Source organism: Ambystoma mexicanum, chromosome 11 (assembly GCF_040938575.1).
Source record: "Ambystoma mexicanum isolate Mex_15411 chromosome 11, UKY_AmexF1_1, whole genome shotgun sequence".
In the NCBI taxonomy this organism is placed as follows: domain Eukaryota; kingdom Metazoa; phylum Chordata; class Amphibia; order Caudata; family Ambystomatidae; genus Ambystoma; species Ambystoma mexicanum.
The window spans coordinates 827,937,681-827,961,944 of record NC_090934.1 but is presented as its reverse complement, the minus strand read 5'-3'; the positions used below and the strand labels follow the sequence as shown (position 1 = coordinate 827,961,944).

The 24,264-nt window shown below is 42.5% G+C and overlaps 1 protein-coding gene across 1 annotated transcript in view; it reads left to right on the top strand.

The window, feature by feature from the left end:
- ABCC8 (ATP binding cassette subfamily C member 8) overlaps positions 1–24,264 on the top strand; it is a 1,583,626-nt gene that overhangs the window by 1,418,277 nt on the left and 141,085 nt on the right. Inside the window, exon 33 of the mRNA XM_069623778.1 lies at positions 2,877–2,990. Within this exon, the coding sequence (XP_069479879.1) occupies positions 2,877–2,990 (114 nt within the window). The remainder of the gene's footprint in view (positions 1–2,876; positions 2,991–24,264) is intronic.

Here is a 24,264-nt window from a genome sequence, read left to right as displayed (position 1 = left end):
CCTTTACATTAGCTATTTAAAAAAAAAAATACACTCACATGCTTCCATGTATCATCGTATTTGGAAGATGCATTGTATCTTTCCTATTCAAAGATGGCTGCTAGTTTTGGCTTGTTTCCAGAGAGCTTTCTTAGAGACAGTCATCCAAGATGGCTGCCTCCACGGAAGAGCTCTCAGCTCAAAGAGTTCCTAAAATGGGCAGGAATGGGTGAGATTAGCCAAAGGGATTAGCATGGCTAGGGGCATCGAATGGGAGGGATCAATGACCAAACAACACCTAATACACTGTGTATCCCTCCTCAAATGTCATTCATTTTTGCCCCTTGTCAGAAGTCCTTATCCCTATGCACACATGAATTTGTATTTGCAAGCAACACCTAGTAGCCGAAACTAATACATTGGGTACAATACATTGGGCAATGAGAACATGGTGTCAGTTATGAGTTCAATAAAGTAAAGTAATAGCAAGGGTGATAGCTTTAATGGTGCTCTGAGCTGAGAAACAAGATTGCTTCAGGGGGGGAAACCCATTGAGACATATGTGGCGCTCTGTAAAATCGATAGCTGGACAAGACTTAGGGCCTCATTACACGGAAGGCGGTAAGCCATGGCGCTATTAGCGCCATGGCTGCCGCCGGTCCCTTACCGGGTCCGCCTTGGTGGATGGCGGAATTAGCACCATATTCCAAGGTGGGTGATGGCGCTAATTCCGCCATCCTCCATTACCCCTACATCATAGCCAGTCAGCCCCATAGGGCTCAATGGGAATGATGTAGGTGCTAATTACGGTACCGCTAATTGCGGTACCGTAATTAGCTCTGAGTTCCCTTTGCGGGTCCCGTCCTTAACGCCTGGAAAAACCAGGTGTTAAGGGAGGACCCGCAAAGGGACCTCGTAGTATGGCGGTAAGGTTTTACCGGTACCGGTACCCTTACCGGTACCGGTAAAACCTTACCGCCTTCCGTGTAATGAGGCCCCTAGTGTGACTCAGTAAATGAGTCGCACCAGTGCTTGGTTGCACCTGCCGATTCCTTATTAGAACACCAAGAGTGAAGTAATAGGGTTTCATGTACTTGTGGTAGATCATTAATCTCAAATGGACCACTCATATCATCCCCCCATTACCACGGTAACGAGATCAAACATTGCTTCAACTGCAGTATCAGCTTTTATGGCACATATTTATTTGTTCTGGAGAAACAAAGAAATGTGTTATCTATCCAAACATTGACAGCTTTATCGGTAGAGCTTCCTCTGGTGTGACTACTTTGAACATAACCATGACATTAAATGCAAGCTGAAAGAAAATCCTGGATTTGACGTTGACAATGTCATTAAATGATCCTGTGGTGCATTGTGGTCGTGGTGAACCCATTTGCCCTTTTCCATGCAGGAGCGGTAAAGCCATTCAAATGGTAAAGTGTTGATTCAATGTTTTTTAACTTTAGCTTATAAAAATATTATTGCATCCTGTACGCTATATTCATGAGAACCAAAAGGACAAGCATTTGAGTCAAAACTATGGTTTCATTCCAACCCTGCCGGTCTGGAAAAATAGTGGCAGTAATTCCATAAACCGGCACTCTTCCAGACCGGCAGAGTACGAGTTTGCCCGTGGGGGTGTACTGATCTACCTCCAGCCTAGAGCTAGAGGTAAATCAGGCCTCCACTCGCATAAAACGGACAGTATTACCAGCACCGTTACAACCGGTGCTGGTATTACTGGCAACACCCTCCATCGAGTCCTATGGGACTCCATGGACTGGGGAAAGCCCCTGGAATATCCTGGTAATACCAGGAAATCAGGAGCCGGTAACAGTATGTCCATTTGCCCATATCCTGGCGCATTTACTACGGGATACTGGAAAACTCAGGATGACCCCCTATGTGCGTTTCACTGCAGACCTTATTTTTCTAAATATCTTGCTACCTGTTCCTAGTGTTGTTGACTGAAGGATTTTACCTTTTGAATCTGATGACAAAATCATTACAGGTGTTCCTTGTCTTAATATATTGATGTGCTAGATACAGTTTGCTGATGTTTATATGAGCATGGTAACATATTTCCGTAAGGGTTGGAGAGTTTTGTGCAGTATTTCTTTTATATTTAGCAAAGAGTGGGAAAAGTATGTAATTATAAAAACAGACACGGAATAACGTTAAACATTCTTCAGGTTAAGACTTAGGGCCTCATTACACGGACGGCGGTGGACCAAGGTGGTATTAGCACCTTGGTCCATGCCGGTAAAATACCGGCTCCGCCTTGGAGGAAAGGGGAATTACCGCCCTATTCCAAGATTGGCGGGGCGGTAATTCCCCCTTCCCCCATTGCCCTTCCCCATTCCCATGTTTGCCCCATAGGGGCAATTGAGACCTAATGCTAATGGCGGGCCCTAATAACACCAGAGAAAATACTGACCTTGAACACACATGCACGCAAAGCATTTGGGCTATTTTACACAAGCCCATCATTGCACCGACACAGCCTTTCTGTTGTGAGGCCCCAAGTCATTTTATATTAAACGCTTAATGTTTTGTTCTTTGTGATTCCCTTTTATTGTGGGAGATTCATAAGTGGTGTGTGGCTCACAATCACACTAGAAGTGCTAAAAACAGGCCATTATTGTGCAGGAATATGGGGGAAAACATTGTCTTTGCTTTTTTAAAGTTCTTTTTCAATTTTAAATGAAGTAAACATTGTTTAATGAATCTAATTATTAAACAAATGTCAATTGCTCTCCTAAATTACACTTGCTTTTACACATCTTAATTGCAAGCAATAATATTGCAAAGAGAAAGACTTCTTGTTTCACCGGTAATCCAGCAGAAGTGGGCATGTATGCTAAGCGTGGGTTCTTTCCTCTTTGTTTCCACAGGAGTACATTGGTGCCTGTGTGGTTCTTATTGCAGCTGTTGCGTCCATCACAAATGCCCTATACAATCACCTGTCTTCAGGACTTGTGGGCCTGGGCCTAACCTATGCTCTCATGGTAAGTTTAATTCACGAAAGCCGCTCTTCAGCTCTGGCCCGATGACACATATATTACACAAGTATTTAAGGAAAGTTGTATTTATATGTTCAGACATAATACCTGTGACAATTTTGTCCATTAAGTGACAGTGATTGGTTTTACTAGTCATGGCACCTTGCTGAGTGGCCATACGATGCTTGTCTGCAGCATGGCAAGCATGGCCACTGTTAAAAAATCCTCAGTTCTAACATCGGATGCCACCTGGGCACACATCCCCCGATCTGCTCTATTTCTCTTAACTAACTAGCAGTCAGAGCCATTTGATACTTTGAACACCACAGTGAGTTGGTATGATATGTTATTTATAACGCACCTAGGACCCAGAGGTTTCTAATCGTGGATCCGAGGATCGAACCTGCAGTGCATTGGTGTCATTTGGCTTCCAATGCGAGCACGTTGACACTGAGCTACCCTCCGAGACTAGGATAGCAAGGGTATCAAGGCTACCATGTGGTAGAAATCACATCTTGCATTTTGCCCCTTTTTGTTAGACTATGGTACTGTTTATGTTACACTTGTTCGATGCTATACCACATAGCATTCCTGCTATTCCTTATGTTCTCTTCCCTTGCACGTATACTGTTGTAAATGCACTAAGAACTGCAAATGGCCTTTTATTTGTATTCCTCCTTCCTGATTTGCTCTGGGGACCTTCAGTGATGTGACCAAGTGGGATGAGTGCCTCAACAAGCTAGTGGATGATGGGTCTGAGGGTGGTGTGATAAGGATTCTTTGATCACCCCACTTAGTCACAGTCTCAGGGCAAGGGATAGTCAGAGGAGCAATTTATACCAATCACCTCCCCAGGTGAAAGAGCCTGAAGATCCCACTAGCCAGACCCAAAGTCCCAGAGAAGGAAAACAAACATACTGAGTTATGGACAGGTTTACACACAATATATTTTGAAATCCCACACTGTTACTGTTGCCTGAGATAGACAATAACCCAATTCAAAGACCTTGAGTGATTCTCCCCCAGTCACAAGTTCCTAAATCTGATGAAATATTGCCAGTGTGTGCTCTTCTTGCATCATTTCCATATGTGAATGATACAAACATACCCAACCATTGTTTGCTGGCAGTCTTCCTTCGTGAATTGACAAGGGGGGGTACTGGGAGTCCCTCTGTCAGACATTAGTCCTGTTTACGAGGGGCTTACCCATAGTCTTTAGCTCACTATCTTTCACAGAGAAGAAATATCCCAAACATATCAGTCTTTGTCCTGCCCTGGGGCAGTCCAGCACCGAAATGCTAGGCAATTCTCCTCTGAACAAGAGTACCAACAGCATCCCCAGACATGGGTTTCAGTCTGGTTGGACCTCATCAGTAGGGAGGAGCTGTGCCTCTCTAAGAATGGTGAGCAAGGGGTCCACGTCTGGATTCCCCTAGTAACTTAGGGTGAGACCCAAAATTACTTAAATATGCAAATTGACAAGGGGGGTCCTGGGAGTCCCTCTGCCAGACATTAGTCCTTGTTATGAGGGACTTACCCAGAGTCTTTAGCTCACTATCTTTCACAGAGAAGAAATATCCCAAACATATCAGTCTTTGTCCTGCCCTGGGGCAGTCCAGCACCGAAATGCTAGGCAATTCTCCTCTGAACAAGAGTACCAACAGCATCCCCAGACACGTGTTTCGGTCTGGTTGGACCTCATCAGTAGGGAGGAGCTGTGCCTCTCTAAGAATAGTGAGCAAGGGGTCCACGTCTGGATTCCCCTAGTAACTTAGGGTGAGACCCAAAATTACTTAAATATGCAAATTGACAAGGGGGGTCCTGGGAGTCCCTCTGCCAGACATTAGTCCTTGTTACGAGGGACTTACCCAGAGTCTTTAGCTCACTATCTTTCACAGAGAAGAAATATCCCAAACATATCAGTCTTTGTCCTGCCCTGGGGCAGTCCAGCACCGAAATGCTAGGCAATTCTCCTCTGAACAAGAGTACCAACAGCATCCCCAGACACGTGTTTCGGTCTGGAGTATGGGAGAGGGAGAGAGAGAGAGAGAGAGTATGGGAGAGGCCTAGTCACTGGGAATAAGGGTTGGATTCACAAGCCAGCGAGGTGACCACAAATTAGTGGGCCATCCTATTATCCTGCGTTATCTGTTCCTTTGGGAGTTGCTGCACTCTTGACCTAGGCCCCCAACTCTCTAGTCACAGGACACTGATGTATCCATTGTGAAAGCAAACTTGAGAAAATGATGGTAGTGATCCCACCCAGAGGAGGCTAACAGACCATAGACCAACAGGTCTAGGTTACGAAGGAGAAGGAGGAGAAAAGGTCTAGGCATACAAAGGAGAAGGAGGAGAAAAGGGGAAGATGTTCCCATGAAACCAGTGCTGACAGGATAGGCAAAGAATCCAGAAATCCCCGGCATTGGCTAAACTAGAGACTTTGTTAAAAGGCTTTCTTTTGTTTCATGGGATCTTTCTGGGAAGGGAATCCTGGAATGTCTTGAGACTGGACAGACTCCTCTTTGCAATTTCAGTTTTCTCTTGAACTTTTAATTAGTCAAATCCATCAAACTCATCATGACCTTTGCTCTGCCCGTATGCCTATGCCATTAATATTTCTCCCTCTCACAGTAAGGATTCCCGAAAAAAAAACACTTTCCACTTTAGATTTTAAGTTTGTATGACCCTTTATACCTGTTATTGAGGCGACATGCCAAAGAAATCATCAGTAAATAAACACATAAAGAAAACATATCCCACTGGTTCATCTTTTTGATTTCGGCATTTGTCCAAGCTGCACTCTTCACAAGTTCAAATCATGTCCGCCATATGGCCTTTTTAGTTACACCTATAAGCCAAAACTATTGCATTAGAGAACATATAGGGAGGAATGGCATGTGAGGAGGGAGGCACAGCCTGTAGGTTCGGTTTGGTAATCTGCCCACCCATTGACTGCCCATGTGTATGCTAATCCCTATGGCCATTCCCACCCAGTTCTTGATCCGCCCCACCCAAAATGCCTCTTCATGGGAAATTTGAGAGCTAGCTTTAAACAAGCCTTGCCATCAAAATGTGCACTCAGTTGCCTGCCAGTTTTTTTTCCAAAGCAGTCGTCTGAGAGTTAATGGGCCTCATTAAAAGTGTGCCAGTCTGGTAACAATGCTGCCGGTAAGCCTACCAGAACCATTGTCACCAGACCGGCACAATACGAGTCATCGGGTGGGTGCTGCCCCGCCCACCAGGGTCAAACCTGGCAGCCCGAACGGCGCACGCCCGCAGACTTTCAGGGAAGCACCACAGTGCTTCTGTGATCCCCATTCCCAATGAGTCCTATGGGACTCAAATGGGAATGGGGATTAACATTTACCGGCACCTGACTTCCTAGAAGGGCGGGGTCGTAATCCTATGGTGATTCCGGCAACCCAGGCACCGGTAAATATTGCAAGTCCGGCAGCAACCCACCAGCATCACCGACAGGGTTACTGCCGGACTTGTAATGAGGCCCAATGACTTAATTTGAGTTGTAAACCCACTGCTGGCGTAATAAAATGTCTTACCAGGTCTGCCTTCAGCCTCTCAAGTTATAAGCACTCTGTGTGCCCTTAGTTTAAGTACTGTTAAAAACATGCACTGGCAAAGCCAACAGTTTGGGCTTGTGTATAAGTATTAGGCAATTGCCAGGCACTGCTATTAGATTCCCAGGTACTCACACCATTCTGCACCTGCTACCATCAAGGGGCAGTGGATACCACTACGGCTGTGTCTGGCAAGTGCCTTTCCCATGCCTATACAAAAGCCCAAACTGTTGTCACTGCAAATGCTTTGCATGGTTTTTGTTTTGAAGCATTTTTTTTGCATTATTGGTCACTTACAAAAATGGCTTTAAAACTGCAATGCTAAGAAATATGTTTTGTGTTGCACTGCCATTTTTCCTAGCAACAGTCCAGCCCAGGGTCTTTCAAGGTGACCATATTGGCTGGGTATCATTTAATGCCCAGCACCATTATTTCGATCAGTTGCTGTGCAAAAACAAAGCATGATAAAAGGTACTCTTGTATGGGAGTTATAAATGTGCCACATGTAAGGCGCAGTCACAATTCATCCATGGATTGGAGGTTAAAGATGCATTCTGGGTGGGAGGTTTAGGTCACTGAAATATTTGGAATATGGTTATTTAATATATCCACAAAAGAGTCCCTTGGTGACCTCTAGTGGACTGTCGTCACCATTCTAACTATACTTTTTAGCTTTTTGGGAATTATTTGCCAAATAGATTCCTGAGCTCAGATTTCGAGCCTAGTTATCAGCCTAATGCCCGGTACAAAGATTCACGACATCCACTGTCCGTAATGCATGAGGGCCACAGCGTTCTTTTATGCCCATGTCCTGCACCCCAGTAGCAAAGCGAATGGGGCCATCATTATTATTAAGGTATTTATTGAGCACAGACCTGGCTTCGGAAAGCAACAGAGTCGTTTACAGAGGTATACAACAGAACAGATTTACAGCGGGTGGTGGGATAAAGAGGGGCACTGGGAAGGGGTACAGCTGTACCGAGTGGCGGGGAGGATAGGGGCCGGCGGTATCTAGCGAATCAGGTGGCACCAGGGGCGATTCACCACTGATGGCCTAGGTGTTGAGGCAGAGAGATTCCTTGAAGAGGTGGGTCTTGAGTTCTTTTCTGAATTGTAGGAGCGTGGGCTGAGTCTGATGCTGACAGGGAGGAGGTTCCAGAGTCTTGGGGCGTAGGCAGAGAAGGCTCGTTTTCTGGTCCTTTCCTTTCGATAATTGGTCCCATAGCAGTTCATCTTTGAGAAGCCAATAGATTCAGCCCCATTGAGGGGCTCGTTTTGAGTGAGCTGGTAATCCCCAAGAAGGTACTAGATCTGGGTCCTCACTGTTTTTTTTTTGGATAGTTTATTGGTTGGGGTAAAATAAAGGAATGGGAATCCAGGCGGTAATGCTGCCCACCTTGTACAAGCATGTACATGCATGTTTATGGTGAACAACATTGACATTAATCCCCATAGATTCTCCCTGCTTTTTTCACGTGGTCAAATCTGTCGGTAACCCATGGGGAGGCAATCATCATTAGATAATGGTGAAGATGCTGGTGGGTTTCCTGAACAGCGCAGAGAACGGCATGGAGTAGATGTTCTACTCCAGGCCCCGCTTCAGCTAGGAAATCCCATTCAAAATGGCAGGCACGGATATTAACCACCACACAGGCAGAAAACCTGTCCCAACCATTTTATTTAACCATCTGTGCCACGTAATGCCTCACTAAAGGGAGGCTGTAAATTGAGTAACAAGGACAAGTACTGACAGGAAGTAACACGTGGTATCAATGCACTACACCAGATAAATAAAAATTAGCATCAACAAAAGCTGGAGGAGCTTTACATAAAGTGCTATATAGAAACATGAAACTTTCAATACTTTTGATCAAATTGTCGTAGACCTAAAAAATATGTATAACCGGGTATAAGAAATGTAGACCTATTTCATTTGCGGCTTTTCAGTCAGCCAGTCATTCACGCTTGATTTTGCGGTTTCCCAACAACAATATAAAGCAGAATAGTCACTAATTCATTTTTAAAGTTTTTTTAATTGTTTTTGGTTCATTTTAAACCATTACAAAGGAAGATCAAATGATGCAGAACAAAAAAAGGAAAAGAAAAAGATAAAAACAATAAAATAACAAGCATCTTACAACATATTTGTGTACACAAATGGGTGCATACCACATTTATATCACATGTCATTTTTGCAACATATCATCATTTCAGTTTCAATTTGAAACTTCAAAGTTTTTCCAAGATGTTATGAAAGCTGCTACAGCTAACCCTTCAGAGGTTGTAGTAGGATACAGAAGTCTATTCCAAAGGTCATTTAGATCCATCCCAGGAAAGGCCCCCATTTTATTTTTACAGTATACGATTCATTCAAAATGCAGGGCTTTACATTCCAAAAACAGAAGCCTCGCATTTTCTACAGACTGTTTGATTTTACATAACCTACAACCCACACCCGATCAATCTATTTGCCCCCTCCATAACAAGATCTCCTCCGTAGGGCACAAATTCCAGCGAAGGCGCATAATAAGTGAACGGTAATACCGATTCGGGAAGAGTAATAAATATGCCGCAATCGTGCCCCTGATCTCATGCTCATGTGACAGCTGCTTCAAGGAGGAATGACCATGGAATGAGTCGATGGTTCAAACCCAGTCACACTTATACGAGGCCTCCTTAACTTTCTCAGAACTTGACACCAAAATATTGGTGTCTAGTCCCAATTCGTTTAGCAGGAGTTCACAATTGGCTGTCAATTTTCCCAGAAATGTTTTAAATTAGAGCAAATATTCATCTTGGCTTCTAAAGCCAAACGTGCTACCATATAAAGATCATCGGAATTGGATGATATTATTTTCTGATATAGGGACATACTCTGACACTGGACCCGGACCCTGAAAGAAAGGAAACCCAGATCATACCTTATAGCTGTCACTGGGACTCCGTTGGGACCCTTCAGTGCAAGTCTCCATATCTTCCCCTCGGTTGTATCAAATCAAGCATATGTCTGTTCAGGCTCTAGGCCATACATCAATTTGAGACCCCCTTCCCCTCATAAAATTGGATGGCTGCCTTAATCCAGAACCTCCCATACTTCTTATCTACCAGAGTAGTAACTGGTTAGTTAGGATCTGGGCTTTCGAGTAAAATAGAACCTGTATATCTTTCAGTGAGGAATTTGCGGTAAATTAAAAGCCCAAAAATGAAACATCCACCTACGACGGCCTCGATTCCTGCCTCTCGATAGCTCCAGGATTTTAGTTTTTATAAGGTTTATTGTTAAGCAATTCTCTTTTGCATAGATGGAGAAAGCTCCCAAAAGTCGCTGCATTCCTACCCTGGAGCAGTCGGAAAGCACAAAATCATCGGCATATGATACCTACAAAGTTTTTATTAGACCCAGGCTAGGAGAAACCAGGGGTGCTAAATTCAGGGTCTCTCCTATGTCTGATACGTATAGATTAAAGAGGCGGGGAGCCAAAACCCATCCCTGCCTCAATCCCATATCAGTATTAATTCTAAGGGAAATATCTCCAGATCGATTCAGACAGGCGTAAATGTCAGAATTATCCTACAAGCTGATGATTAGCCGTAAGAGCTCCTTTGACAATCCCCATTTTACTCATTTAGACCATAGTCTGTGGCAGTCTAGCCAATCAAAAGCCACAGATAAATTGACTGAGGCCATGAACACACTAAGGTTCCGCGTTCCCCGGCTCCTTTCCTAAAACTCCCTAATGATAGCTCCACTAATGTTACCCCCCCCCATCGAAATTCTGTCTTGAAAAGGTCCAACATTCCCGTTGAACTGGCCCAATCCTCAAGATGACGTAAAGGGACTGCTGCAAAAATGTTGCTTTCCACATCCAATAGGGTGATTGGCCTATAGTTCTTAGGATCCCATTTGTCTCCTTAATTATAAATCAGGACAACATGTGATGACCTACATGTCTCGGGGAACAACCCACTATCCATTATACTTGAATACAAAAGAGAAATAATAATTGACCAAGTGTTCGGGTCGTTCTTTCAGATGTCAATTTTCAGAGTGCTCAGTCCAGGGGCGCCTGAGGAGTTAGTCTTCTTAATCAATACACAGATTATTTCTGAACCCGGTTTAAGAATGTGATTGGCCAATTCCTGTTCAGCCTGTTCTTTCGTGTAGGGCCTTTAAGTGGAGGCAGTTTAAGGAATACAAGTCCTCAAAATGTTTTACCCACACACTCTGGGACAGCATTCCGTTGACCAAGTGACTGAAATGGAGTCAATGAATTCGCTACGACTCAAAAACAATGGGAATCTTTTTTTTATTAAAGTTTTAAGCATGATGTCAGTGTCACCCTGCAAGAGGGTTGCTTTATAATTTTTGCAGTAGTTCTTTTACTTTTGCTTTAAAGCCTGACGTTTGTAATTTTCCGCCACTTGCTCATCCAAGCTGTTGTCTATGGCACTTAATAACTTTCTCCACACCCTTCTTCTAAGGACTAAGTTCTTATTATATTTATGGCCATCCAAGGTGTTTTCTTCCTTCCATTGGCCTAACATGTGTAAGGATGTATTGTGCATATACATAGCTGTTGTTCATGTGTAATTTTGGACACCAAAGCAGTCTATCTTTCACTCATATGAAGTGGTTTGCAAAGTACTTAATTGTCTTTGAGTTAAGTTGGACACAAACCTAAGTGTCCATTTGAATCTATTGCAGCATTGTTTAAATTTAGCTCTTTAAGGGTGATACTCCTAACCCTAGTGCAATCAACATTGATCATACACAAACCCAAAGATATCATTATCACCACCCATTTTGGACCGGTTTAAGGCTTATAGTTTTGAGAGACGGGGTCCTCGATAACATCACATTCAACGTTTTCCAAACAATTATGCAATCTCAGATATGGCGCAGAAAGGTGTCTATATCGGCCACCCCTCTATGCCAATAGATGTTAATCAGGAGAAGCCAAACTGATGGATCATTATTCCTTAGTTCAATAGCCAGAATCCCAAAGGGCATGTTGGGAATGGCCGCCACTGGCAAACCATGACCCGTGCGGATTGCAACAATCAAACCTCCCGAAGGTCTGTCCACCACTGCTACTTTTGCTGCCTGAAGAAAAACCTCATAACCATCCAGTACCGGACAGGACACTAACCAAGTTTATAATACAATACATTATGGTCATATAATAATTAAATACAATTCCCCTAATAAGTTGTACATTATACAAACTACACAGCATTTCTCTATCTGCTAAAACACAGGTTCGAAGGCAGGGTGGACTGCACAGCACTGCAGGCCATACTGCCCTATTAGGGACATAAATATAAGGCCCATGACACTTTTCAAGCAACATTTCAGAACACTTTGGTGGTTACGTAAAAAGTTAGGGAAATGCTGAGATGGATTCATAGGCTCTGTCTTTTTACAAGGGCGGAGGGTGAGAGGCAGCTCCTGGTGAGAGTACATTATTAGGAATTTCTGTTTTTTTTGTGCTTGTTTTTCAAATTCTTGAGGTGTTTTTCCAGGGTTTTCAAAATACGTCAACATATGTAAAAGATCTGAGGAACCTTTAAAAAAATAGGGAAGTAATCCTCTGATGATGCAAATTACAATTGAGCCCTTGGTAAACATATCAAGTTTGCATATTTACTAAGTGGATGGGTAAATATATTCTGAAACTATAAAAACGAGCTGGATTGGATATTACATTTGCTGGGATGTAGGGATTCCAAATCAGAGACATAGGCCTGCTATTCTAAACCTGTACTGTACATTCACATTGTGTTGACAATTTTTCAAAAGGGGAATAGAGATGACCGTTCCTTAGCCCATTTCCGCAAAAGAACTTGAATGGACTATGGTTTGATGGAGGATCTTTGGAAAACAAGGCACCATTTGATCAAGAAGACCATTTGTATCTTCTCTATCAATTTGCTCACTGATTTGTTTCAGCCTTCGGGAATCCAATAATGCTACCTTTCTTGTAAAATACATGGCCCATAAATAATTAATGATTATGTGGAACACATGAAGTGGCCTACTTCAGTTTAGGTTATATTCAGTGTGAAAATGCCTGAAAATGTCCACCGAATGGCAGCGCTGACTCACCTTTTAATTTGAACTTGAATACAGTAATGCATGGGTGGCAAGGTCAACGCTGCCATCTATTGGGCATCTTTTGGGGTAAAACCCTAAAATGGAAAAATATTGCTGGGCGGTACAAATCGGATTAAATCACATTTTGCTGAAAACCAAAATTCTAGACATAATATAGGCTTATAGTTGGTCTTTTGATTTGCTTTAGCCCCCACCAGTGGGATTGGGATGCCCAGATGAAAGTCTTGAGCCTACTGAGCCTAGAGTCCCAAGCTACTCCTCACTGATAACACCCAACAGGTGAAAACATGGCTCTGTATGCTTGTGGTCTCGTGCAGAAGGGATGGGACCTAGCAGGTCATTCTGGACTGACACTTATGGGGTGAGACCAAGCCTGATTTGAATATGGTATTTCCTCTATCTGTAATGGCTTGGCAGACTGAAAACCGATGGTCTGGAGGGTTGTCCAGAGCTGTGCCTGTGCCGTAGGGTAAGATACATTCTAAACCTTCAAGCCACCACCACTTTTAAAGGTGGCCACCAGCAATCGTTTTTGTCATCCATTTGGCTATAGATGGAAGACCTGATGGTTTTCAGTAATCTGTCAGGGTTCATCTGCTGTGCTGAATCTTAATAAGTCTTCTACAAGCCCAAAATGAAGGGGATTGGAGTTCTCGAGGATGAAAGGGCTACTTGCTTAGGGTTTGTATAATATATCTGCTTAGTTTGCAATCTACACAAATAAAATAACACATTTTCAACAATTAATAGTAATTTCATATGAGTTAATTTTTTACCATCTATTTAAAAAAATGAATTTAAAGTATATAATTCTTTTCAAGGTTAATTTTCAGGCTCATTCCTCAGAAAGTGGGCTAAAATGGGCCAACACCCACCAATCAATGTTATACATTGTTATAAATGAGTGGGAGGGCTGCACTTTAGGTGGAGCATTACAAACTTGGATTACTGGATCACATGGCCTATTACAACATTTGAACTAAATAGTCTTGGTCTCCAACTACTTATCTCACTCCCATGATCTATAAGACATTGACTGTGGTACAGCTGTTCTTTATTACCCCTCTTGGATCTTTCATGCTCCCCATTCTCCTTTTCTGCTAGTCTCTTCTTTACCATGCTATTATATTTCTTCTTCTAAACCCCATTATCTCTCTTTCCTTATAGTCTATTATTCTACAGTTCCTCTTTCAGCCTTCTCGATAAATGTTGACTCTCTACTGACCCCACTCTACCTTCTGATTTTCCTGTCTTTCTCCTTGGTGACTGTAATGTCCACGTCCACTAAGCACATTTGTCCTAGTTCTTTCTTTCTGTCCGACAATAATTTCATCCGGCTCAACACTCCATCCGCTGTTCATATTTATGATTCTTTGTTTGTTCTAATCTTCCCCAATTGCATTTCTGATTCTCATATTACTGTTTTTCTGTTTCTCTCTGCAAATCATTTGTATGTGTCCTTTTCATATAACTTTCCCACTCGGCTTCCCCTGTTTTGCATTGTGACCTTCGATGCTTTGACTCACTCTTATTCACTATTAGAGATGAACCTAAATTCATCTTTGAGTAAGTATTCGGCCCAATTCCAGCTGAAAATGAGATATTTGGCTTTAGCCAAATACTTAATTTATTTTCACTCTATGTCGATTAGTTTCCCCTACAACATACATTAAGTACTGATTTCACTGCTGCCTGGAACCATTCAGGCATGTCATGTTAATCCGTTAAAATGATCATTAAACAAATGCTGCTGTCACTTTTTTTCATTGAGTACAGGCAGAGCAGAGGTGTGAAAGTGAAAACAAAGTCCCTGCCTTTCATCTGCTGGATAGGCAGACTTTCATCTGGTGATGTGCTGGGGCGGGATGAGCTGAAGCAAAACTGCAGTATAAAACCATTGAGCTGGAACAATAGTTTACAACGTGGCCAATGGAAATTTGTATTTTCTTTAGAGCCTTATTGATTTGCTGATGATCTGTGTGAGAAATCTGAAAGTTAAAAGTTTCAATCTCACCAATTCCCAATCCAATGAATATAACTGTTGCAGAGAACCCAGGAAGTTCCAAACCCTGATTAAAGTAGCTCAGGGGTAGTGTATTTGCAGCAAAGAATGGTATTCAGCCTGCAGGTGAAAGTTATAAAGCAAGAAAGAAGGCTCAGTGGGAAGTGTAGCTGCAGCAGAGATATGCTTTTACTATTGAAACATAGGTTGCAATTCCTGTCTTCCAACTTTCTCATGTTGCCAAAATGAGACCTGAATCTGGTAAACGTGACAGATATTGCTAAATAATGTGTCTATATAATAGATTAAGTGTTTTATAAAAAATATTTTTAACCAAAATGCCTCAGTCTGTGGCAGAAAAAATATTCCTCCCAACATTAAAGTCCAGAAAAGGAGATATTTGTGTAATAAAGATGAGGAGATACAAATTTACAATTTAAAAACTTTGGACCAAATGAATATACAAGTGAAGCGAATAAATGAAATAAACATGGCAATAAAAGACCTAAAAATCAGCACTTGTTATGTTGTTATGTTATGTTATTTTATTTGTAAGGCGCCAAAGCCCGAAGGCATCCAGGCGCTATGAGAAGAAAAGTAGAGCTCTGTCAAGAACAACCAGGTAGCTGGAACAGAGCTTTATTAGAATAGAAGGGTCTTCAGCTGTTTCCGGAAGATCAGAAGATGTGTTGTGTAGAGACGCCGGAAGGGCATTCCAGGTCTGTGCGGCCTGCACATGAAAAGCGCGGCCATTGCCACAAGCTCTTTTCACTCGATCTGCTTGTAGAGAGCAGGTTTTAGCTGACCGAAGAGATCTACTTGGCATGTATAACTTCAGCCTGTTCTTAAGATATATAGGTGCATCACCATAGAAGCATTTCTGACAAGTTGTCAAAAGCTTGAATTGTATTCTAGCTGAAACTGGCAGCCAGTGGAGACTCCTCCTGACTACAGATGTGGGCTCGAGATGCTTCATCTGGAACACTATATGTACCGCAGCGTTTTGAATCTTTTGGAGTCGTTGTAGATCTACTTTCTTTCCTCATCCCAAAAGGGCGTTACAGTAGTCCACTCTAGGCAATATTAGGGCCCGGACTAATTTCTTGCGGTTTTCCTCTGAGACCAGCGGGGCCACTTGACGAAGCACTTTCAAATAGTAGTTGGTGCTTTTCACAACAGCGTCAACATGGGCCTTGTTGTCTACGCTGGCTTCCAGATAGGTGCCCAAGGTCTTAACCTTGGGTACTACTGGTATCTGACATCCGTCAACCAGAAAACTGTTATACTGGGAACCCAACTTCTCTCTAACTTGTTTGGGGCCATATAACATAAGCTCCGTCTTGGTGGCGTTAAGGCAGGGCCAATTAGTTGTCATCAAGCTTTTCACAATTTGATAGACCGGATCTAAGTTTTGTTAGTCCTTACTGTGGTCCCCACCAACCTCCAGTGCCAACCGAAAATCGTCTGCATAGTTGCAGAAAAAGAGGTCTGCATTCTCAAGATCCCAACTTAATGGGATAATGTAAATATTAAAAGGCATGGGAGAAAGGCAAGCCCCCTGAGGGACTCCACAGATAGTGATCTCAGCATCAGAGTCACTCTCGCCCCAGTGTACTCAGGAGATACGCCACTCAAGAAATGACTTGAGACAGGTTATTGCGTCCTCTGAGAGACCTCCAACGGTAGATATGCGATCTAGCAGAATCCTGTGATCTAGCAAGTCACAGGCTGCCGATAGGTCGAGTAACATCAGCAGCCCCAACTTGCCAGATTCCAACCCAGACAGCATGTGCCTCTGCAAATCCAGCAAGACACCCTCATTGCCATGGAAACTGCGGAACCCTGATTGTTTGTTCTGGAAGATGTTTCTTTCTGCCACATGTGCCTGCAATTGTAGCGTGGCTACTTTATCTACAAGCTTTAAGAAAAAGAGAGTATTTGTAATTGGTCTAAGGTTTGCGGCATCGTTACAGTCAAGGCCAACCTTTTTTACCAAAGGGGTGACTACTGCATGTTTTATAGATGAGGGAATGTGATTGGTACGAAAGGAGGAATTTACAAAGCGACAAAGCAAAGGGGCAAACATGTCTTTGTGTTCTGATATAGTTTTAGATGGTAGAAGTTCACCTGGGGAACTTGTAGGATGCATGGCTTGCATAATGTTACAAATGTATGTAGTGGTATGTTCTTTGAAATTAAACTTAGCTTGGGGTTTTTTAGGAGATTGTTCTCCCTCAATTAGGATTTAGATGTGATTTTGGATTTAAACTCCTCAGTGCTGTCGTGAATAGGTTCACTAAAGATAGTACTAGAGGTTATTTTGGCTAATTCTTGGAGGATTTTATTTTGGGCTGTTTTTAATTTATCAGCAAAGGCTTTTTGTACCTTTTTACAATCGTCCATTGTGGATTTAATGACCGTGTTTATACTGGCAGGTTTTTGCCAAGATCTCAAGAAACCAAAAAAGCTCTTTAGTTTGATTCCCAACGTTAGTAATTTGATTATTATAGAAGTAATGCTCAGCTTCCACAATTTCCGTCTTAAATTCCTTGGCCTTAATTTTCCAAATTTCTAAGGATGTTGTTTTTTTGCCAGGTATGTTCTGCCTGTCGTTTCACTGTTTTAAATTCTGCTAATGCTGGAGTAAATCATTTGTGATGGTTTGGGGTATCTCTGCCCTTTCTAACTTTGAGTGGTGCAACTCGATATAGCATTTTTAGAATTTGATTGTTATAAGTGCTAATAAGTACTTCCGGACGATCAGAGTCCTTAGTAATATTCATTATCGTCTCCAAACATTTTGAGAGGATAGAAGGTGTAACCAACTTCATGTTCCTACCAAGAAGATCATGCGTGGGTTCATGTTTCCTGGGATGAGTGATAGGAAGTGTCAGTTGGAAATGAATGGAGGAATGATCTGACCAGGGACATGGTGTGGTAATTACATTATCAATTAAGATATTTCCACTTCCCACCCAATCCAAGATATGGCCTTTTATATGTGTAGGTTCATTATTATGAATAAGTATATGATGTTTTTTTAGGGATTTGTCAAGGTCAATAGCTTTACTGTCCTTAACATGACCCTTCCATAGGTTAAAATCACCCAAAATCACTACATCAGATTTAGTGGTCAACAACGGTGTGACAGTGTGCACAATATCATCATTGAAATTGGGTGATTCACCTGGAGGGCGATAGATTAAGATAATGTTAATGCTGTGATTGAAATCAGCAAGTAGTTTAATGTGTAGGAGATCGCAACTCACACATTCCAATTTACTTTGATAGATCCCCAATTCTTTTTTACATATAACTGCCACACCTCCTCCGGTGCCCACTTCTCAGTGTTTTCCAAAGAATGCATAACTAGGCGGTGTCACCTGTTCAATGGTTGGGCCATGTGCATCGCAGAGCCAAGTCTCAGTATTGCACATGATGTCCACATTACGTTCAAGGATGAAATCATGGATGTCAACCCTATGTTTTACCAAAGATCTGGTGTTTAGCAACACTAAAATCAGTTTTTTATTAGTCAGAGGATGTTTGGAAAGTTCCTTTTTAGTGTGATCCATGATGTGGGAATGACCATCTAGGGTCATTTCCATGTTACGAGGCTCGGTTAGTAGACAGGTAACTGTGTATACGAATCACAGGGATCTATCCGGACTCCAAACAACAAGGTAGGAATTAGTCACTACCCTTAGTTATAGGTTAAGTGCATACAGCCGTAAGACAATAGGGCAAACAATACAGGAAAAAATAAACTTACTGCACGCCTATGCACCCTGTCTGCCCACGGACTGCCACAGACTGCCCGTCCGCACCTGCGCGTTTGCGCAGGGTTTGTAGGGAAATGGGCACCAGGAACTACAAACTCTCAGGGAGTTGTAGTTTCTTTGAATGAAAACCATGTGCGTGCTGCGACAGAGTTGCAACTTCAAATCACGGTGGTGACAATCAAGGAAATAGTAAAAGTGCTCAATAACAAACTCCAACACGAGCGCTATACTGAGGCTGAGGCTCTCACACACGCAATTTTAGAAGGAACTTGATTCATAATAAAATCGCAAGTAAAAGCAATTTAAAAATATTATTAAACAATTCTAGATACAATTTGATTTACAGTTTTAAAAATTGCTAAGCAGGCTTAATGTTACTTCTATCGAGTAGTTCACTTGACCTTGCCTGTAGGACCAGCTGAGAATCATGGAAGCACTCCATATATAGTTTAGCTGGTGTCTTTTGCCATGTCACAAAACACCACAAACATGCCCCATCAACAAAACAAAGAAAAATGCTATTCATGAAAAGACATTTTGCAAATGTCTTATCTCCTCTCAGAGTCACAGGTAGAAAGCAGGGCTTTAGCATCTCAAAGGTTTGTATTCAGTAGCACTTCAGAAGTAACAAGGGTACTAATTGATGTTTCAGTGCCTTTCTGGAGTCAGAAGGCTAAGGATGTGCACGCCTAAAAGTTACTTTTGAAAGTATGAGTAGACACATCGCAGTCTCCCCCCACAGTAATGGCATAAATGCATACACTACTTTTGGGCTAGTCTTAGTTACTTGGATCCTGCCCAAAAAGCCACACCTATGCACAAAGATGCAAACTGTGCTGTTATTGAACTGTTTATTTTCTGATAATGTATTCCTTTCATGGTTTATACAAACATCTTCTGTAGGCAACCAAGAAGAGAAATGCAATAAAGTATGGCTCTACATATTTTAAAGTGTTTTTCTAATTTGCAAAGCGTTTTTCTTGTCTACGTAACTCTATTTATAACTCTTTCCTCCAATGATGGCACAGAGGCACATGTGTCATTGGAGGAAAGAAGATGATACAAATAGTGGGAGAGAGATCCTAACCCAAGAAAGATCTATCAAGGACATCACAAACTGCAGTTTCCCAAAGTTATGCACAACGCAGAGAATTATTCAAAGGTTTTCCAGGTTTCACAAAACGTCTGTAATGTGTCATGATGTCTATGCATTTTCTTTTCAGCAGTGATAGAAGTGTACCAAAAAGGTAGTGGAACTCTGACTCTGGCGTGTGCCAAAGTGGGAAGGAAAGGAGAAACGCACAACGCATTTTTCAAGGGTTGCAGTCATGTTGGTTGAAAGCCAAATGAGTTGAAACAGATTTCAGTTTAGCTGTAACTGACATCCGGTGGTAAAGTGGAGAAGCACGGATGTCATTTAGGGGTCGCCAGAGGTCGCAACTGCGACCGCTGAGGTCTCCCTTGCGACCTCTGTGGTCTCCCTTGCGACCTCTAAAAAACAAAAACAAAAAAAGTTTTTTTATTGTCTTTTTTATTTTTTTGTATTGAAAGCTCCTGGGCTCTGGCCAGCACCATGTGGCTCTTTACTTCTGGAGTGGCTGGCTTTCTTGTTCAGGCCCCTTAAAAAATAGAAGAAAAATAAGAACAGGAGTGCCACAAGTGTAACACTTTCAGCACTGAGCCTAAATAAGAAAGAACAGGAATACTAAATAAAGTATCTTTCTGGAATTCTATACCATAATTGCTAGACTCATTAAAGGTTTATTTCAGGCACACTTCAGGGGGTGAGTCACTGAGTTAGTCTGTTCTTAAACGTCTCAACTCAACCTTTCATCCTTCTGAGGTCGATAAATTTGTATTTTATTTATTTGTATAGCGATGAGTACCAACACAGGTTTAGTGATATTGGGTGTATATTTTTTCTATATAAAGCCCTTAAGCATAAGTGCTATATAATAACACATAATTATCATTTGGTCATGGATGTCCTCTTGCATTCACATTAATTTGGTAATATGGCCTATACACACTGATCTTAACAATAAATATGGCGATCCATTCTTGTATGAATTGTACATCACATTATAGTGATATCGTAACCATATTTTTTGTAGTGTACAATGCTATGTGATGCCACTTCTTGTTTTGTCAACGGGTGAAAGATCGTGTTCCATCGCTTCATGCGATATCACTTCGGGGTGGGTTCAAATTACATCACTTCCTGTGATGTCCTCAGGGTCATGCTCTGTGTGATGTCACTTCCGTTACACCTGGCATTTTGGTGAAATGACGTCCCTGTGGAGAAGTGCACTTTAACTTCATAAAGAATAGTTCCGGAATGCTGAAAATGGTTGCAAAAAATAGTGGAGCTGTTAACAGTAAAAGCCAGGAGGCTTTTACTGTTGTCCCAGTAATTATTCTGTTGTCCCAGTTTGCAATGTATATCCGGAAACGATTCCAAAACCATGAAGGGGTGATAACTCCTGGTCCCTTGCTGACTCAGAGTCAAAAAAGATCAGTACAATATCATCCGCATATCATCATAATTTATGTTCCTTCCATCTATGTGTAATTCCAGTTATATGAACAACTGCATGGATTACTGTAGTTGAATGTTCAAAGGCAAGGTTACAAGAAGAAGTGACAAAGGACAAAAAACAGGCCATCATGTTATGGCTGGCTTCAAGGAAGGCCATAGTGAGCTCATATAAGCCTATAGTAAGCACAGCTTAACTCCCACTTCCTTGCCATCTCCCTGTCTCAGGGTCCTGGCCTCATCTCCCGAGACCCCATTGTTGCACTGCTCCTCAATGGGCAGTGATGGTCTTGTGTTAGGGTACCTCTCCTGCACCATGTATCCTCTAATCTCCAAACTGTCTTTCACCTTGCACCTCCTAGACACTTTCCCTCATGCTCGTAACTCCTCACCTTCCTGAATTCAGTCACCAGGTGTTGGATGTGCCCTTCCCTCTTCCTGTTAAATACTTCCCCACACTGAGTGCTTATCTCTTTCTCTGTCGTTAAAATCTTTCCTATCTTCATTGTCATGACTCCTCTCCTCCCTGTTATTCCTTCTCCCTTCCTTCTGAGTATCTCTTCCAACCCTCTCTCTGCCTCTCCTCATCTCTTCCCTGATATTCTCTCTTTCCTGAGTATCTCCTTCAAAGTCCTCCTGGTGTCTCCTTCCAACCTTCTCCTTATCTTTTCTTCCAACCTCCCTCTTTCACCTTCTCTTCCCTCTAATGTTACTCCAAGCCTCCCCATAATGGTCCCTTCCTCCATCATTTTACCCCATCTTCTGACCACCTCTTCTTCCACTCCCTTCTCCACCTTTCATATGTTCCTTGCTACTATTCCTTCAAGTACTCTCTCCTTACTCCTCTCGCTGGCTCCTTCCAGCTGCCTCTCACTGCACTCCTTCCTCTACCTCCCAATCTACTCTGGACCTTGCTCAACAAAACCTTGATCTCATAATGCTATCAGATTCCTTGCCCCTCTAATAACGACTTCTCCATTCTTCCTGGCCTGCCCTTTTCATAAATAATTGAACCTGGCTAAACTTGTGAGGGCAGTTACTAGACTTGGTCAGCCGCTTAATTTCATTTATTTCACCTACCAGCAATTTGCCTTTACCCTCTGTGCAATGACGCAGACCAAGCCTATCTCAGGCTGACCCTGCCATCTTGGATCACACTTGTTCACACAGCACACTGCTCAACAGACTGACTTTGCACACTTGCTTCAGATCTGCCATTGGCCATGCTGGCTGTGTGCCTGATGCTCATAGAATCCTACAGCAGAGTTCATCAATGCTAGCAAGACTCGAAATTGTTTTTCTTATAAACCAGAATACAGGGTGGGTTATGATGGCAATAACATTGTGTTAAGCCCTACCAAATGCGAGTGTGTGTCCCATTAAGGTCATGCTGTCACATATTTGGTACCATGAGTACCCACATGTCTGGTTGGGGAAAGAATACTCGCCACTAGCCCTCGAACATTGATTAGTAATGTTCTTTCGGAAGATTCTGTTATCCGTATAAAAAAAGAGTGACTATCCCTCGGCGACTGTGCACACGATGCTTCATTATATTTTCCAACAGTTCTACCAGGCCTTGGCCCATGTGGCCTACAGTACGACTTGACATTTTGCTGAACAACTATTACTTGCTGAAGTCAAATCAAAGTATTAAACTGCACAGGGAAGTGTAGCACCTTCGATACAAGGGGGCAAACAACATCACCTCTTCTGCCCAGTGTCACATTGCTTGTGAGTCCTGAAATGAAACCTTCCTCCGTGGTCTCTCTTCATCCTCTGCAAGAAATAGATGTTCCTATAAAAGATCCCGGGATATTATGGAATTCTACCAGTGGAAAGTGCACACAGTATATATGTGTGATATAGTAGTGACACTCCCTCTTGTATCCTGGTTGACTGTGTTTTTATGCAAAGTGATCCTCGTGAGTTCATCCTAAAGACACCCTTCTCTGACTTCCACACGGGACTCGCTCATGTGCCATTCCCAGTGTTGCAGTTGTACAGCTCCCGCAGCATTTCATGTAGACCTCTGAGAACACTCCTTTTCCCCAATGCAGAGCTGTGGTTTGAACCCAGTCACTCATACCTTGCTACAGCATTGGTATTTGCTGGGCTTTAATTTAGCAATATTCACCCATTCCACAGGCTGAAACGGGTGGTAACGGCCCGGGGCCCTGAGTTAATTGGCCTAAGTTTATCTAGGGAATTTAAAGAGGGTCCTTGTGCTCTCACCACCCCTCCAGCCCATTGAACCAGTGATTATTGCTATTAGCACCCCGGGTAGCCAATCCGGAAACCTGGGGTAATAAGAGAAATGTATTTTATTTCAAGGAATGGGACACCTCTTGTCTTCCCGTTCATTGAAAGAAAATACTTTGTTAAGATGGCCACCATGGATCAGGAAGGCGGGGTTTCATGTGGAGCCCCTCTTCCATTTCCATGGTGGCCAGTAGCAGGGAGACATCAGAGAAGCAGCGACGGCAGTGGAGGCTGCCACTGCCATAATCAGGTAAGTGGTGCTGGGGAGGATTTCAGGGGGAAATTGGAAGTAAAGGGGAGGGAGGGTGCGGGAAGATGACGGGTCGGAAGTCGCAGCCATCAGGTTGCTTGGAACGTGGGCTCGGGTCGTGGAATACAGACCACGATTAAAGTATGTTTCTGTTCCTCTCTCAACCTAAGGTACATCCTTCTCCAGATTAATCCCTAGGGTTTGTACTACTCAACTTCATATATTTGGAATGTTAGTGCCAAGGACGAGTATACTCGTCCTTTTTACATAGACTTCAATTATAGCCTGGCACTAAAGAGGTTAATGTTTCTTCTTCCTTCATCTATTGCTGCATTCTGTCTCATGTGTTTCTAAATTACTGATATGTTTTTTTTTTATTATAGTCATGTTTAAAAAATATTTGACCTGAAAACTAAGCTTAAGAGCACCAAGGTGTCTGCGGTTCAGAGTTTATCTAATGGGATCTGACTTGTGTACCTCACATGTGGCTCCCAGTTAGTTATATTGCTCTTAGTTTTCTACCTCAAAACCAGTAATTTTGATAAAGTGTGGGGTCAGAATAAAAGCTCTATGTCAAGGCAGAGATGCAACAACATTGATGCTATAGAATCGTGGACTGTAGCAAATGTATTTTTTGGAGCAAACGGAGGACCAATCAACACCACTCTTCTGTGTGTTTTTTATTTGAAGAGATTGACCTCCAATCCTCCTCCATTAGTCGTGCCCACCATCCACTGTACCTCTCCCTTATAACTAGA